Source organism: Cynara cardunculus (assembly GCF_001531365.2).
Source record: "Cynara cardunculus var. scolymus isolate 2C chromosome LG 12, CcrdV1, whole genome shotgun sequence".
NCBI lineage: Eukaryota > Viridiplantae > Streptophyta > Magnoliopsida > Asterales > Asteraceae > Cynara > Cynara cardunculus.
This window is the reverse complement of record NC_037539.1, coordinates 7,580,901-7,599,401: the sequence shown is the minus strand read 5'-3', so window position 1 is coordinate 7,599,401 and position 18,501 is coordinate 7,580,901. Positions and strand designations below refer to the sequence as shown.

Genomic DNA, 18,501 nt, shown 5'->3' with positions numbered 1-18,501 from the left:
CGAAATCTGAACAAAATTTATAATAAGATGTTGATACATTTGGGTGAAAAAGTAACCATCATTCTTGAATCTTGATTAATTTTTGTGATATGGCGTGGGCTTTGGAGTAAGGATTCTTAGGCCCAACTGGGAAAAGAAATTAGGGTTCTTATCAAAATGATAAATCCCACGATATTAATTGGCATGTGTTTTAGCCCTAATTGTTACAAAATCACATGATTTCATTTTCTTGATCTTTGATTGTATTGTATTGTATTGTAATTTTCTCTTTTATAATTATTTTTCTTTTTTGTATTATTAGAAATTTCCATTTTCCCCCAGATTCCGATCATCAATTATCATCATATGTCCAAATTTACCATCCCCTTTTTTCAATCGCAGTTTTAAACCCTTTCTCTAATTTTGCAGATAAACAAAACCTCGCAACGTTAATCTCTCTCTCTATATATACGATTTTACCAACCCAAATAGAAAACCCTCCAAATTGGTGCTCCTACCAAACCCACACACTCTATCTTTTTCAAGTTTCATGATCCTTACTGATAATTCCGAGCGACATCCATAAATTCTATCCAATTTATTTTGTTGGTTCCCAGATTGATTGGTATCTAATATAACCCTTTTGTGTGTTAGGGTTTTGTTGACAATCTTTTTACCGATCTTTATGATCAGAGTTTCTGTTTATCATTTGAACTTCCCCACAAGTTTCTCTTCGTAGGGGTTGTTTCTAGGGTTTCTGGGGAGGAAGGAATTGTTGTTACTTTTGACAAATTTTCTGCCTCTCTTCTTTTCAAATCAAAGTTCACACCTTTAGACTATAATCTCTTTAGGGTTTCTTATACACTTTTGGTGCTCATATGTGTATATGCGATTATATCTTTTTTGATCTGAAGTCTATACTTAGTTTTTACAAGCAAAGCTTCAGAATTTTTTTGGGGGACATTAAGAAGTCTGAACTTTTGTATTAGGGGAGATTGACTCACCTGGGAATTTCGGGTGCTTATTGCGTTGACTACCTTGAACCAGTGTAGTGGAGTAGCCTACAGTTGTCTTGCATGGGCGACCATGAGGAATGGTCACGCGGCCTATTGCCAAATGGGTTATTGCCCAATGCAGGTCCATTGCTAGAAAGTTTAGATTCAGTTAGATGGTTAAAGGCTGAAGAGAGAACGGCAGAGCTTATTGCCTGTATCCAGCCTAATCAGCCATCTGAAGAGCGCAGGAATGCTGTTGCTGATTATGTACAAAGGCTTATTATGAAGTGCTTTCCCTGCCAGGTGGTTCTTTTTCCTTGATTTTTCTACTGCTTGTTTTTCCTTTGTTTCTGATGATATGGTTGGGAGGAGTATTGCTACTTGCATCATCAGGTTTCAACGGCCTTTTGATAGGTTTTCAACCATTCCAAATTAGAAACCAATTGAAAGTAGAGTAGCTTCCATTTGTATCTTTTTCAAAACTGATGTTTATGATCTTACCTCTTTACTACAAGAATTGAACATCACATCTAGAGTCTAGAGAGGAAACAAGGTTAGCTAAGTGGTGACTCGAACGAATAGAGATGTAACCATAACTTAATGAGTTTGAAAGTTTTTGCTCGGTGATGGAGTGAAATTCATGTACAATGTGTATGTGTATATCGAAATCTGTCATTCCAACATGAAGTGTTGGTTTTACAGAAACATTGGTTTTCACTAGTTGTATATATGTTATTGGCCCTTTGTGTTCTATACTTCAAATATGCATTGATGGTTATCCTGTGTCTGCTTTGCAGTATCAGCCTTTATCAAAAATTTCCCTCAATTGAGAGCGTCTAGCATATTTTTTCACCTCTCTGTTTTACTATTGATTGTCCGTGCCCTATGTTATAAGTTTGATGCTTTTAGAAAGTTAGAAGTTCGGTATTGTTACTACAATCCGACAATCCACTTGCTTGTAAGAAAGTGTTGCATGAATCTGTTTCTGTATGATTTTTTAGCATGTTCTGTTTTGCTGCAAAGAGTTTTAAGCGTCAGTGTTATCGAGTATAATGGAGTGGTTCAGATAAGAGTTACTAAGATGCGACTTGCTTATTTTATACTTTTTGTGCTCCTTGATGATCAGTGGATTTTTTCTTGAATAAATAGACCAACTTTCGTATGGCTGCATATTAGAGCAGCAGGTTCATTAGGAATACGAGTAAAGACCAGAAAGCAGGGTATGCTTAGTTTCTCTAGATCTGTAAATGTAAATGATATTGATGGCAATTCATATTTTTGTCCTATCTCTGTGTCAAAACTTGTCTCCTTGTTGTGAGAGGATTTCTACTGTCTTTGCATCTACACATTCTTGGCTGCAAATTTTTGCTACATGTTGAAGACCCATAACAATGTAGAGTGTTGTGTAGGTGGAAGTCATCCTACATCGAACTAAGACTAGATGTCATTAAAGAGTTTGCCCATATGAACACACAGGCACTAAAATTATCTTTATACAATAGCAGAGTCTTAATAATGCCCAAGGAGAGAGGAGCTGAAAGATTTGAGAATTAAGATAGTGCTTGTTCATATCAATCATTGGACTAAAAACTGCTTACTTTGTTTGTTTTTTGGTTATCATCTTTTGCAAATTCAGTCATTGCCCAAATAGTGTAAATGATTAGCTATCAGGTATGCTCTTCTGATTCCTTTCCATGTTGCAGGTTTTTACTTTTGGGTCTGTACCCCTTAAAACATATCTACCTGATGGAGATATTGACTTAACAGCCTTCAGTAACAATGCAAACTTGAAAGACTCCTGGGCTAGTGAGGTCCGTGATATGTTGGAGACCGAGGAGAAAAATGAGAATGCCGAATTTCGTGTGAAGGAGGTTCAATACATCCAAGCAGAAGTATGTTGATTTTTACTTGACTTAATGTTTTTCTCAACTTGTTTACCAGCTGATTTCTTTATGAACTTGTATTTCCATATCACCTAGAATACCGGGATTCTAGTCAAGTAGAAATCCCAAATTTTGTTCCTTCGGCCGATACATAAGGAAGGGTGATGATCTCTTTGTATTATAATCCTGCTGCATAACCTAAAAAAAATCCATTAATGATGATCCCTTTGTATCATCCTCCCACTGCATAAGGTTTAAAAATGCATTAAAGTTTCCTTGAAGAAGCTCATCACCACGATGCATTCTAATGCTTCTGCTAAAATATATTACCGGCTAATATTATCTACACTAATTTTTGTTACCCACATGTTTTTCTGTTGCTGATTGATAATAAGAATGAAAGCTCTGAAGTTGTTGCGTGTCTAGCTTTTATTAAATCCACTTTCCAGGACAAGTAGTTGTGCACTTGTGTCAGTTATATGTGGTGATAGCAAATCTATGCATGATTAATCAAATCTGTTGGGGAAATTTAGATCCTGGTTTGTTAATCTTGCATATAAATCTTCTTGAGTAGCCTATCTTGACAACTTTTGACGTTGTGTTCTTAAACTTGGGAAGAAAAAAAAAGAAAATAAATGGATGGAGAAGGAAGGGATGGAAAAGAAAGGAAAGGAAAATATTTTTTTATTTGTGTTCTCGAAAGGGAAGGAAAAGAAAGAAAATAATTTTTCATGTTCTTGAACATGAGAGAAAGGAATGGAAAGATAGTTGTTTTTGCAAATATACTTTTTAGAAGTATATCTTTTATAATGAAAGGTTGGGTAGTTTTGTAATTTTAATGATCTTCTTAAAGGGTTTTAAATTTCTTTCCTGTCCTTCCCTTTCCTGCCACATTTGTAAGGAAAGTTTTGGGAGGAAACTTATCGTTATTTTCCTTCCTTTTCTCTTCCTTTCTCTCCTAAAAAGTTTCGAGAACACGTTTTTTTTTTCCTTTCCTCCTCTTTCCCTCTTTTTCCTTTCCTCCCCTTTGTAAAAAAGGTTTTGAGAACACAGCGTGAGTATTTGGTTAACCGTTGCCATGTGGCTGCCAGTAAGAAGATAGTTTTGATATCCAGCAATTCTTTGGTGATCTTCTGTATGGACCTTTGGATGTCCGCTGAGTACAAGTGATCTGTAAAAGGTGGAGCAGAGGAGGGTGTTTGAAGTAGGAGTACACTAATGCTAACAAGGGCAAAAGTAATGAAGAGATCTAGATTGGAGTAGAACTGTGAACTCTTACTCAGAAATTGGAAAGTTACTTTCTTGTAGATGAGTGTGCTTTTCAACTTATCTGCCTTGTTTTTGATCTCTTGGGTATCATCTGAGGTCACCTCCATTAGTCTGGGATGAAAGCTTTTTTGAGTTTCGCAAATAACCCAGTATGAACAATCTTGATTCAATCAACTTGCTTGATGTCAATGTTTTGGTTCTGCTGCAATTTCTTGTGCTTTCTGAATTACCATCCGAGGGTGGAGGATCATCCACATTCTTGATGTCATGGATAAATATGAATTCTTGATGTCTTTTGGACATGCATTCAATGATGTCTTTGGTATGGTTTGGCTGTGCTAGTACTGTGCCAGTACTGTGCCTGGTGGTTGATTACTTGATTTAAGGTGTTTAAATAATGAAAAGTGGTCACTGAAACTGGAGAATCTTGTTTAGCACCGTTCCACAAGTACTGTGAGTATTTGCTCTTGGCTACTGTTGTACATTGAAAATCAGAGGCTTTTTGGAAGTAGATTCTTATTTGCGGGATTGATTACTCATTTTGTTGCGTACCAAATAATTAATAAGACCTTGAAGTAAAGAAGTAAATTATTTACCTTTGAACCTCATCCTTCTCCGACTTATCTTCTTACTTTTATGTTCTTTTCGCTCGGAGTCCGATGTTGCATGCTATTATGATTTGACCCTTGATCTTTAAACTGCAGGTGAAGATTATAAAATGCCTTGTTGAAAACATTGTGGTAGATATATCCTTTAATCAGCTTGGAGGATTATGCACACTTTGCTTTCTTGAGGAGGTTAGCAGAGTTCTTATATTCGTAACAAATCTTATTTTACAGCTCATCATTATGTCGAGTGCCCTTATGATGAAAATCTTACATGTGCAGGTTGACAATTTGATAAACCAGAACCATTTGTTTAAACGTAGCATTATACTGATCAAAGCCTGGTGTTACTATGAGAGCCGTATACTTGGTGCTCATCATGGGCTTATATCAACTTATGCCCTTGAGACCTTGGTTCTTTACATATTCCATGTTTTCAACAATTCTTTTGCGGGTCCTCTTGAGGTTGTCTATTTTACTAACCTTTCTCTTACGCATACATATGTTGATCCTTTGTTTACACATTAACGCTCTCATTTCACTTGCAGGTGCTTTACCGTTTTCTGGAGTTCTTTAGTAATTTCGACTGGGATAATTTTTGTGTTAGCCTATGGGGTCCTGTGTCGATAAGCTCCCTTCCGGATGTGACTGGTAATAGCGTATGAAATTTTTTTAATTGATAACACTTGCAGCTTTAGATTATGCCTATCTTTTGCTGATGATGATATATTTTAATAATTGTAGCGGAGCCTCCTCGTAAGGACAGTGGAGAGTTGCTACTTAACAAAGTATTTCTTGATGCTTGTAGCTCTGTGTATGCTGTTTTTCCTGGTGGCCAGGACAACCAAGGGCAAGCTTTTGTTTCCAAACATTTTAATGTTATCGATCCATTGCGTGTGAGTAATAACTTGGGACGTAGTGTCAGTAAAGGTATTTATGCTTATTTTTATTGTTATTTATGAGCAAACATGATCTATTTGTAACATTGAATGCGTATTAGTGTTTTATCATCTTGTTGTAGACATAAATACATTTACAACACATACACACAGAGATGTCTATTTTGGATTGTCATGCCTGTCAATGAGACCATGTTGAATGATATAATACTTGTAAGAGTTGCTGTTTTTTTCTCTTTTTTGTGGTGAGATTGAAATAAGTAATGTGGACCAATACGATTATCTAAACCATACCTAAAACTCCTTTGTGGAACTTGATCGATAGATCATGAAATAGAAGTTGAAGACAAGTTAAATCATAAGAAAGGATATCATATCTCTGAAACATTTCATACACGTATAGATGTCAAGAATATGAGAATGAGGAACGATTTGTAATTAGAATATCTAATGGTAGGTATTAGTTAAGGTAACATTTGTGGATGTAAAGCTCAGCAAGAGGAAACTTAACATTAAGATACCATAGTAGAAAGGACATCAGGGCAGGTAAAATATGCCATTTTAGAGGGCTTATAAGATGGGAAGACTAGATGAAGTTGAGCCCTATAATTACACGTACAGTTGGATCAGTTGCAAAAAGTGGACCTTTGCACACATGCTTATTATGACGTCGCCTTGTTGTCCCAGTGCTGGCCAATGGTACGATGTCCGCTCAGCTTGATGTGAGTTAGGATGGCTGCCAATGGCATGAGGTACGCTCACCTTGATGTGAGCTGGGATGGCGGCCTTGTAGTTTGAGTGATGCTTGATTTAGGTTGACATGGCAGTTTCTATAAAGCATTTAAGCGGACAAAACATAATGCTCATTTTCTCTAAATAAATTTTGAAACCAAACTGACCCCCATAGACAAATTAGAAGATTGTGCATCATTAATGAATTAGAAAACTCGAGTATTGGTATATTTGTGTTTGATGGTGGTATCGTATAAGTTTTTTAAGGTCTACACATGTAAATTTCAAATGGTAAATGTATAGTTGCAGTAAGGACAACATGGCAGGCGTCATCATGGCGCCTTGGCAGATAGTACTGCCATGACTCGTTTTACCTCTGTAACAACTGTTGATTAGAGGGTAAGAATTGTTTAAGTGTTTGTTACAAAGCACATTAGGTAATAAGTACACATTTACATCCTGACAATTGTATTAACAAGGATGCTGCAAGTCCATCCAATTGTGTAGCTGTTATTTTTTGTGTATGCATGTTTATGTGGAAATGAAGTTTACCATGAGTTAGACATCACTTTGTTTGATCAAGTTCACTGTATAATATCCTTTTTGGCTGAATTTTCACTTTAGCTCATATTTACTTCAACTTGCTCATATCTTTTTGTAATCTCATCTGCAATTTGATTTTGGTGTGCAAAATCCTTGCCAGTCTTTCCAACTGGTTTGCTTTTTTGATGGATGGTTGGTTTGAATGACTTGATACAAGTTGCGAACCTTCTTTATTCAGTAAATAGATAAAATTACGGTGATTATAGGCAGTTCTTTACTCTAAAGAAATACAATATACACAGATTATGGGCTGAATGTTAAATTGATATTTTTTTTTCTGACAACACGTGTAATCTAACTTTGGAAAGAATATACTCATTACCAATACATCACAGGATTCATCACAACAAGAATTTTTTTCCATTTCTTTCTGAAATCAAGGATTATACTACCCTTTTTTGTATACCCAATCCTAGAGAAGTTTGTATCGTGACACGAGACTCTGCCTTCCCATCCCTTGGATAGATAGTGAGGGAGGGCAAAGTTTTAAGGTTTTTATGTTGAGTTGAACAATGGTTTTCTCGTGTTGTTAAACAGTTGAACTAGATAGTGAGTGCCCAATCAATTAAATAGACAGAAAACAATATCTGTGCAGAGTAACATAAATTATATATGGCAACATTCCCCTCATGTGGATGTTGGTTTATCTTGAAGCATCAATTTGATTGCAAGGAACCTGTAGCATTGTCTTGTGTGAAACTCGGTTAGCTATTTGTTATGCTGTGTTGACATGTGGAAGAGAAATGACAAGAGCATCCGTAGTGTATCGAATATAATGGTAGTCGACTTCAATATGCTTGCTACACTTCTGGTAGACTGGATAAGTAGCAACTTGAATTGCACTTGTGGAGTTGTGGTAGCATAAAGAGAAGTGGGATCGCACCGAGGAAAGCCAGGTTCAATTGATCTTCTGAAGCTTAAGTAATTACTGAGCATGCAGTAGAGTAACTGATATTCTGATTCAATGGAAGGTCCGGAGACACAATTTTGTTTCTAACTCTTGAACAAAACTAGAGAATCTCTATGAGAAACGGACAATCTACCCAATCTACATCGTTGTAAGCAACAAGGTGCATGGAAGAATTGGCAAGAAAGAAAAAAACCATGACAACTAGTACCCTCTAGATATTAAATTGATGCAGTGAACCTTCATGTGTAGATGTCGTAGGGAGTGCGCAAAAATTCACATTGGTGGTGTTAGCTATTGGTTTTAACAAAGGATGTGAAAGTTCTTCCTTGTCAACCTGATACTTAACTTTTTCCTCCAGAGGAGTATCAACATGTGAAGAATCTTGAAGACCAGTCAGAATATTCAGTCTTTCATGTATTAGCATGTATTTATTCTAGAAAGTTCTAGAAGAGTTGGTGTGTATATCCAATCAAGAAATGCCTAAAGTAACAAGTCATTGATATGGGAGAATTTGAAGATGTTGCTGAGTAATCAATAAAGAGTTAGTCCCAGTGGTGTCAATATCATCAACATATTATTAGGAGGATAATTCTGGTGGAACTTTTTTGAAGATATAATAGTTATGTCTATCTTGTACAAGTTTGAGTTGAATTGAGGTAAACTTCTCAAACCAAGCTCGGGGAGCTTGCTTTAATCCAGATGAGTGATTTTACTTGCAAACTTATAAAGTAGAAACGGAAAACAAACTGGAAGGAGATGTGGATCACTTCGCGGAAAAGACACTTATTGGCATCTAATTGTTGAAGTGGCCAACCTTATGAAGATAGCAAAAATTGTTCTAGCCCTAGTCATATTGGCCATAGGAGAAATTTTTCCTCATATCATGGTTTATTAACTTAGCCTTGTATCCAAGGACCCATGGGATCGATGTTTGATCAAGTGAACCCGGTTTACATCTAAATGTTCCAATTCTTATTCTCTTGAAGAGCCCAAAGTTCTTTTTGCAATTATTTTTGCCAACAGTTATTGTCTCGTGGCATGTGAATTAGGCAGTTAATGAGATATGATAAGAGCCATGCCACTGAGGAGGACAAGAGACAGGTAGATTGTCTTTAGGTAGGTGTAGCAGGACTAGTTGGTATGGTTGAACCAGAAGGAGACAATGGTAGAATGCAGTTGAGACACAAATTAATGCTTGAGCCATTTACTACTGGTTGATCCATCATCAAAATTAGGGGGAATAGTGACTTTTAGGTGACGAGTTAACATGAATAGGAAAGAAATATTGTTTTTCAAAGAAAATAACATTCCGAGGTATGAGAATTTTCTTGAACTATGATCATGACTAGAAAAATCGTTGTGGCTAGTGTAGTACCCCATAAATGCACATCTAACACAATGAGCAGAAACCTTATGAGATCTATTAGGAGGCAACTGAGAAAAGAAACAGAACCAGAGTTGTTATGATGTTTATTAGAGTCTGAGAAGGCAGTTGAATAAATATGAACTTTAAATAAAGCTTAAACCCAACAATTACGTGCAACTGAAGATTTAAGGAACAAAGCACAAGTTAGATCTCAAGCATGACAAATTTTCAATGTGAAGAATCATTTTGTTGATGTGTATATGGACAAGAACATTATGAGAGAATAGCTCTTTAGTTTGAAAAATACCATGAAATGTATTCGACATGTATTCTCCACCAAAACCAGACCAAAGAACCTTTCTTCAAAGTGAATTTTGATGCATACAAGAAAGGTTAAAAACTGAGAAAGACCCTAGACTACAATAAAGAAAATTTAATTAAATCCACCATCATCATAAAACGTCACAAAATATTTATATTATGCATGAGAAACGATAGGTGTAATCCTCCAAACATCACTATGAATGATATCAAAGCAATTTATTGCATGACTATGAGCAATAGGAAAGGAAAAACTACCCCCCCCCCCCCTTTTCTCTTGCAGGCCTAAGCAAATCATATGAGAAGTAGCTAATTTGCTGGAAGTTTCCAATCATATCGTGGCCCGTGGGTCAAAACCTATTGTCATGATGACCAAATAAGGAATAGAAAATAACCCAATAACACATGGGTAGTACTCAGAAACCGAGGACAGTAACAAGATGGTCTACTAATACCCAGAACCAAAATAATAAAAATATCCAAGATTTGATTTTAATTAAGGCTCTTAAAACATTGGTTTCGAAGCATGGCTAAATACCATTATATATGGAAACAGTTTGCACGATGGAAAATATGTAACATCTTTATAATCTGACTATGAATATACAACATACATGAAACAAGCCTACAAATAATTGTAAATTATATATGGAAACAGTTTGCATGATGCTTTCTTGTTATGTTGTATGATATATGTATCTTCTTTTCAGGTAACTTTTTCAGGATACGCAGTGCATTCGCTTTTGGGGCCAAAAGGCTGGCAAGATTACTTGATTGCCCCAAGGAAAATCTAGTTGCTGAAGTGAATCAGTTTTTTACTAATACATGGGAACGGCATGGCAGTGGCATCCGTCCTGATGCACCTGGTACTGATACACTACGTTTGAACTTGTCGGTTTCTGATAATCAGCCTGTCACTGATATCCCGAAGATCAATTCAAGTGGCAAAAAGTTCAAGGAATTCATTGGTCGTGAGAGTGAGTTTGAAGAACGAGTTTCTCGGAATTCATTCCGTCAACATGGTAATAATCAGTCGGAAAGCACGGTTAAGACCCAAACCCAAAAGGGTCATGGAAACTTAAACAGTTCCCGGATGTCCAATCAGGCTGCGACTGCTGACAGAGGACAGAAGAATTTAATACCTGGTCAATTGGTCAATGACATTCAAAGGTCTCCGTTTGCTAGAACACGTTCCAGTCCTGAACTAACTGAAACATACAATGATGTTTCTTCTCAAGGTAGGCTTAACAGAGCACCTGAAAGTGGAAAAAACCAGGCTCCCACTGACACACACGGTGGATCAAATAGTAGCTATCGTAATAGGAGGAAGAACGTTGAAGCTGAGTTACCGAATCATACTGGTCGATCATCGGGTGATGATCCCTCTTCTGTCAGGCATGCTCCAACTCATCTCGGGTTTGATGCCTCTGTTGATTCAAATAACAGTCCAATATTGTATCAACGTGATTCAGTCTTGCATTCCATGGGTGAAGAGATTTCTTCGACTGTTGGAGCACAGGGGATGCATCAAGAAGAGCAAGATCTTGTGAATATGATGGCATCTTCTGCACTTCATGGATTCAACAGTGAGGTTCATATGCCAATGAGTTTAGCATCGGGTCATTTACCGTTTCCATTCTCGCCATCTTTTCTAGCTGGAATGGGATATGCGCAAAGGAATATGGCTGCTGGCATGGTTCCTGCAAACTTTCCGTTGATTGATCCTGCATTCTCTGGAATGCAGTTTCCGCATGGTTTGGTTTCTCCTCAATTAACTCATTTCTTTTCTGGGCTCGGAGTGACATCAAACCCTGAAGATTCAATTGAAGTTGGTAGCGAAAGTTTTAATTCTGTGGAAATGAGTTCTGGTGATGCTGACCATGATTCCAGGAGGGAACAGGATGTGGGCTCCACCGGAGGCTTTGAACCTAATCGTATGAATTCTGAAATTGTTCCATCAGATGATAAACGTCAGTCTTCTTCTGTTGGGTTGAATTATGTTCCTCCTCCTCGTCGTGTTGGTGGTTCTGGTGGTCTAGTCAGAAGTCAACAGAAGTATAACAAGGAAAAACGTGGGCCATTGAGGGACGGTCATTCTGATCATTCCCAATATCAAGATAATCGAGGAAGTGATGTTTTTTCTGATGAACGAACCACCAGTTCAAGATTCTCGTCTGTTGCTCACAGTAATTCGTTAAAAAGTAAAACTTCCTCGGAGAGTTCGTGGGATGAACCGTCAACCGTCCCCAAGTCAACGAAGGAAAAACGAGGGAAGAAAGCAGTTGTCTCTGCTGAGTCCTCTAGTGGATACGTCAAAGGTAAGACGATGTTTGAGTCTACGTCTGCACAGCAGTCAGAAGATGATGATCAAGACTGTCTTCCTCCACCAAGTATGGGATCTGACACGGCCGACAGGAGCTTCGGACCCCAGTCCATGGCTCCAATACATGTTCCAAGATCTCACATGAGTTATGAACCGGCTCAGACAAGTGGGTCTGAGTCGATGGTCCCTATAGGTCCAATGATTCTAGGTCCTAATTCTCGACAAAGGATGATGGATAATTCTGGAGCGATGCCGTTGACATTTTATCCCACAGGGCCACCGGTTCCATTCCTCACAATGCTTCCATTTTACAATGTTCCATCCCAGCCCGGACCATCTGATGCATCAACAAGCCATTTTGGTGTGGAAGATGGTTTGGATAATGGCGATATCGGTCAGAATTTTCATCTTGAAGGGCTAGACCAGGCTGAGGATTTCAGTCCTGATTCCTTGAGAGGGGCTGCTCCTGGTGGGCCACAGGATGAACGTAAGTCCGATATTCTAAATAGCGACTTTGCTAGCCATTGGCAGAATCTGCAGTTTGGTCGGTTTTGTCAAAGTCCACGACAACATGGGCCAACAGTATATCCTTCACCCCTTATGGTACCACCAATTTATTTACAGGGCCGTGTCCCGTGGGATGGCCCAGGTAGACCGCTACCGAACATGAATTTAGTAACTCAGCTAATGAACTATGGTCCTCGGCTGGTTCCTGTTGCTGCACCGGTTCAGTCTGTTTCCAATAGACCGCCTAATGTTTACCAGCGTTACGTGGAAGAACTACCGAGATATCGTAGTGGCACAGGGACCTATTTACCAAATCCTGTAAGACACTTTATCCGTAATCCACCCCTATTTTTTCCATCTTAAATAATGCCGAATCTTCTAGTAGTTTTAGTTTTATATTTTGGTTTATTCGTTCCTTTTTTCAGAAGGTTGCGGTAAGGGATCGTCATTCTTCAGGCTCGCGAAGGGGGAACTACAACCATGATAGAAATGACAACCATATCGATAGAGAAGGTAACTGGAATGCTAATTCAAAACCACGTGGTTCTGGCCGCAACCACAGTCGCAACCAAACGGATAAATCAAGCTCAAGGTTGGATCGATTGGCTGCTAATGAGAGTCGGGCAGACAGGTCGATGAGTTCATATAGACATGATTCATTCCCTACATACCAATCCCAAAACGGTTCGTTGCATCCAAGTGCCAGTAGTCAAAGTGGTCAAGCCAATGTGGCCTATGGCATGTATCCTTTACCAGCTTCAAACCCTGGTGGACCATCGTCAAATGGTTCAACCGTTCCTAATATGGTGATGGTGTATCCATATGAGCATAATACTGGTTTCACTTCTCATACCGAACAACTCGAGTTTGGGTCGTTAGGTCCGGTAGGTGTTTCTGGAATGAACGAGCAATCCCAGCCAAGTGATGGAAGTCGCCCAAGGGACACACTCGAGGAACATAGATTATATGGGACCTCTGTACAACGGTCTTCACCAGATCGGCCGTCGTCACCCCGTCATCAAAGGTAAACTATTTTGCTCTAATAAAATTTGAAATTTGCATACTTTAGGAGTTGGGAAGTCTTGTTGTAAGTATAATATTTAGGTTTTCTAGTGTTGATAACAGGAGGGTTTGATTCTGTCCCACATCACTTGACGAAGATGATCGATCATCAGTTGACGGTGAAGATTCTGACAGAAACAAATAGATGACGATGACGAAAGTTGGGAGATTTTGGTATTTGAATGACTGTAACATGTTTGTGTGTAAACTGGGAAAGATTCATGTTCTATCAACAACAGGGTTAGGGGTGGATGGTATTTCTTTCCATTTTGTAGGTCAATCATATGTACTTTTATCACAAACTCTTTTCTGAGATGTAGAATTTTTTTAGGCATCCACCCTGCTAAATGTTTGTTGCTGTTCACTGTGTATTATTTATAAATTTAATGGTCATAGAAGAATCAAATGAACTAGTTTTAGTTTATATTGTCTTCTATTTCGTTCATATGCACGTCTTCTGGTAGAATACAACGGTAAAGTGATAGGAACAAACATTGATATTTTGAGAAAAAGCATGCCATCCGACCGATGCACAGACAATGATGACCATGACGTGAAAGCAAGACCTTTTAACTCGGTACAATCGATAGATACAAACAGATGGTATATGAAGAATAGGAACAAAATTTGATTGATTGACATGATAAAAAAATGAATGCTACTTCCAGTAAAAACTGCAAAATTTTGTCGTAACGGTTTGCAGACACCTATAATAGTAAACAAAATTTCTCGATTTAGGTTACTTCGAGCGCAAGCCGGGGACGTTCTTGAGGCCCATTTTGCCAAGAACAAGTTTAGGAATTGCAGGTGGATTGTCGAGCCCCATGCTTCGGCTGAACTCATTGGCGAGCTCCACAAGTCGGAATTTGTCCTTGCCAATTTTTTTGTTCGAGTTATAATAGCCAAGCCATGCCTGATATGCAGATTCTTTGTTTTTCATCTCCACATGAGCCAATGCCTTCTCCACCTGTACATTTTGAAATAAGTATCATTCCTTGCATAATTATTATCTTCTAATTGCATCTTGCGAGACCGATGATTCGTTTGTAATAAAATGGTTCAAAAACTTGCCTTTTTCTTTGTTTCTGGATCTACCAAAGGCAACTCAGCTTTGGAAATCGGCAAGTCCCTGATGGTTGACAAGAAAAATTCTTCCCAGGGGGCTAACAACAGTATCCCTTGGCCTTCCTTCCCTTTCCGTCCAGTTCTTCCAAGCCGATGAATGTACTGAGCTTTATCAGCCGGAATGCCAACCTGCAAGTTTTGGTATATACTGGATCACAAACTGGTCCTTAATTTGGTTTAAAATGTGTTAAAAGTGCATAAGGTTTTACAAAAAATCAACAAGCTTTGGGCATCACTTGATTCCAAACTTGAGAGCAACATGCTACCTGAATAACGAGTGTTACATCTGGATAATCGACTCCACGTGCAGACACATCAGAGGTTACCAGAATTAGACCCTTTGATCTTCGGAATTCGTCTGAAACACGAGTCCTATAACTCTGTGGCTTTCTGGAATGTATTTCTCGGACATTCAACTTGAGCTCACCAAGTAGGTCAGCAACGAGTCTCGTGAACATTGCAGTCGTGCAGAACACAAGAACCTGCATATAAACACCATATAAGATAAAATTGATCGAATGAAAAAGGTTTAATTCATCAAGACTCCTCCAAAGTTAGATTCAATATTCACAAAAAAAAGTGAATTCATACCTTGTAGTCGGGATCATCTGCAATATGATCTTTGAGGAGAGTGTAGACTAGTGAAAATTGCTTGTCAAGTGGAGCAACTAAATGCATTTGTTGGACCTAAAAAGAAACAAATATGGACTAAATAAATGTCATAGCTCCAACAGATAAACCTAACCAACATTTTAGAGAAGAATAATATATATACATATATATATATATATATATATATATATACCTGTGTGTTCGTCTCTTCACTACCTTCTCTCACGGTGTTGATATATTCATGATCTCTTTTTAAAGCAATATGGCAAATTTGACGAACCTTCACATCACAAGATACTTCTTGTGAGAAATTTACAATATATAAGGAAGTAACACACTAGAATTCAAAGAAAGAGACCTCAGGTGAGACTGTGGCCGAAAATAAAAGTGTCTGCCGCTGTTTTGGGACAGCTGCTATGATCTTCTCGATATCTTTGCGGAATCCCATGTCCAATAGATGATCAGCTTCATCAAGAACCAAGACCTTCACGCCCATTAGCCTCGTGGCAAATCCGGCAGTATTCTCGGTATGATCTTTCAGCCTTCCAGGTGTCGCTACAAGGATCTGATATTCAAATCAACAAAAACCATAAGAATCCGCTGCTACAAATTTTGAGCTGTGGTTTCTAAAAAAGTACATCGAGAATTAAATAACGGACCTGACATGGGTTTGCTTGCAAGCGCTTTTGTTCTAGACCAAGTCGGGTGCCTCCAATCACAACTTGAACACCCACGGACGGATGATATTTCAACAATTTATTAGCTTCCATGGCAGCTTGACTTGCAAGCTCTCTAGTAGGGCATACGACAAGAACCAGAATTGGAGGCCGCTTTTGATCACGCCCAACAGCTGCTGAGTTCACAATAACTTCAATTGACGGCAGCTGAAATTAATATATTTTACAAAATCAAAATCTGCTTTTGCAGGAGTTGGTGTTAGGATCAAAAATTGAGCACGTTTGCAAGAAACAATATTTACATGGTTCAGCAATTTGCTTACATCCATAGGTCATTGTTGGGATTCTTATTCTATAATTCATGAATATGATAGCACATAACTAAATAAATAAAATGATTCCTCCCATAATACGAATTCAAGGAAAGAAGGATAACTATATGCCTAATTATCAAGATTCAAGAATAACAGTTTCCTGGGAATTTTGGATCCATGAGAGTGTTCCAATGTACCGATCCTAATTAGGCTCAATATTATATCCAAAAGTTGATTTCGCAATTAGTGGAAGAAAAATTCTACCATCAATGAAACACATAAAACTAATATAAAACCGTAAGTGGCATGGCCTTACCAGAAATGCAACGGTTTTTCCGGTACCGGTTCTAGCCTTAGCCAAGACATCCTTCCCTGAAAAGTTTCCATCAATTAGAACAAGCATCATTGTATATCGACCTTTGCTACTCAAATTAGTATTACTCTAACCATTACAAAAAATGAAAGTCCAGTTTGACTTCAGAGGTCAAACCTAAATTGCATTTCAAATCAAGATTCAAGCTAATTATTATCATTCTTTCCTTGAATAGTTGATGAACCCATATCAATCTAACTTAAAAGTAAGTCCTTTTGACTTCAAAGTTCAAATGTTGAATAGACAATCATTGAGCTATTTAGGCTCCTCAAATTCACATCAGTTTCAGTACATACACACCTTTGAGAATGACAGGAAGCGTTGCCTCCTGTACCACAGTCATCTTCTCATAGCCAGCATCCTTAATTGCTTTTAAAGAGAGCGGCGAAACTGCACATTGATCAAACCTGTAACAATTTCAAATGCATTTACTCAGAAGTCAGAAAAAGGCTAGTTTGGCCTACCCAATCTTTGACAGTTGGAATGGACCAATTTCATAATTATAGATTCGTATATAAACACAGTATGATGGATCAATTTCTTGATCAACACTAAACGAGCAAAGTCAATAACATAAGTTCACCATCAGAAACTAATTCAGATAATGTACCTTGTTTCACTCAAATAGGATTCACTTCCATCAGGAGAAATTTTTGGTGAACTCGATGCACCATCCACGATATCTAATCGGGGTTTTGGAGGTCCATTTCCTAAGACCTCATCTTCATCATCATCGTCATCACTATCATCATCTTCATCACTGATCAATTCTCTAAACTTATTTGTTAAATTCTTTTCTTCCTCTTCATCATCTTCGCTGACAGTGTCTTCATCAGACGTCATCAAACTTCTTTTACTCATGCTCTTACCACCTCCTCCTCTTCGACTGCCAAGAAAACGATTATCTTTCCCTTTAGATAACGGATTCCCCTTACTCCCCTCACGAGAAAACCTATCACTTCTCTCTACTTCACCCCCAAATCGCCCTCCTCCTCGTCCTCTCCCTCTCGAATTATCTAAACCCCTCCCTCCTCTACCGTTTTCGAACCTTCTGGACGCAAAACCTTCGTCTCTCCTTCCAAATTCACCACCAGACCGCCCTTTTCCCCTTGAATCGCCATGAAAGGAACCCCTAGTTCCTCCTCCTCCTCTATCTCTATTACCTAATCTGCCATTATAACCATCAGAATCGCTATCTCGCTTCCTCTTCCCATCTGAACCCTTACTGCCCCTCCAATCATTGCCACCATCATCGCTTTCGCTATACGATCGAGATTTTTTAAACGAGTCAGACTTCAAGTCACTAACCCAGTCACTAAGCTCAGCTTCATCCTCAATTAAGCTCTTGGAAGCTCGAGTTTCAGACCCGTGTTTGGAAGCCCTTGTCGAAATCTGTAACTGTGATTGAGCTGCCGTCATCAAATTCGGGAGCCCTAATTTCTTAGATGATGACAGAGGTTGGTACTTTAGTTTGTGAGGAAACACCCGGTTGAAAACCTCTTTTCCCTTTGATGATGATAACCACGATGGGTTAGTTTTCATAACGAAACGGGTTACGAGGGGTGAAGACGAATTAAGGAGACGGAGGTGCGGCAATGAAAGGAGCCTGGCTAGCATGCTACGGTAGAAATGGAAGCCAATATTTTGCAGTGATGGATAGCTGCGGTGGTTTTGTGAAGGAAGATGAATGGGAAGGGTGCCAGAGTGAGGAAACTGTTGCCGGGAACTTTGTTGAAGCGGCGGAAATTCAGCGACTTCTCGACCAGAGAATAGGGTTTAAGGCCCTTTTCTGGAAACAAAGGGTTTAAGGGAGTGACGTTAAAATTAAATACCGAATTTGTTTTTGTGCAGTTTGCTTTTTTGAAACTAACTAGTATTTTTTTTACAAAAACAATTATCTATACTATATTATAATGCATTTGGCTAAAACTCTTAAAAACTCTTAA

General features: G+C 38.4%; 2 protein-coding genes across 7 annotated transcripts; one reads left to right on the top strand and one right to left on the bottom strand.

Annotated features, from left to right (window-relative positions):
- Nucleotides 1–305: 305 nt before the first annotated feature.
- LOC112522493 lies at nt 306–13,876 on the top strand. Of its 5 annotated transcripts, XM_025131646.1 has the most exons (10): nt 307–604; nt 969–1,277; nt 2,678–2,866; nt 4,831–4,923; nt 5,014–5,196; nt 5,280–5,382; nt 5,476–5,661; nt 10,273–12,710; nt 12,818–13,416; nt 13,497–13,876. In XM_025131646.1, exons 2-10 carry the CDS (start codon nt 1,056–1,058, stop codon nt 13,525–13,527), a joined length of 4,044 nt encoding a protein of 1,347 aa, XP_024987414.1. In that variant the 5' UTR covers nt 307–604; nt 969–1,055; the 3' UTR covers nt 13,528–13,876. The 5 variants fall into 5 exon arrangements, with proteins under 5 accessions (XP_024987415.1, XP_024987414.1, XP_024987416.1 ...); XM_025131647.1 differs by having other exon boundaries at nt 306–1,277; nt 12,821–13,416; XM_025131648.1 differs by having other exon boundaries at nt 307–1,277; nt 13,506–13,876.
- Nucleotides 13,877–13,958: 82 nt separating this feature from the next.
- LOC112522384 (DEAD-box ATP-dependent RNA helicase 31-like) lies at nt 13,959–18,328 on the bottom strand. Of its 2 annotated transcripts, XM_025131478.1 has the most exons (10): nt 17,166–18,328; nt 16,856–16,962; nt 16,499–16,554; nt 15,851–16,075; nt 15,550–15,756; nt 15,385–15,471; nt 15,171–15,266; nt 14,846–15,061; nt 14,526–14,708; nt 13,960–14,421 (listed from the first exon to the last, which is right to left on the bottom strand). In XM_025131478.1, exons 1-10 carry the CDS (start codon nt 18,170–18,172, stop codon nt 14,194–14,196), a joined length of 2,412 nt encoding a protein of 803 aa, XP_024987246.1. In that variant the 5' UTR covers nt 18,173–18,328; the 3' UTR covers nt 13,960–14,193. The 2 variants fall into 2 exon arrangements, with proteins under 2 accessions (XP_024987247.1, XP_024987246.1); XM_025131479.1 differs by lacking the exon at nt 15,385–15,471 and having other exon boundaries at nt 13,959–14,421.
- Between the last annotated feature and the right edge of the window lie 173 nt (nt 18,329–18,501).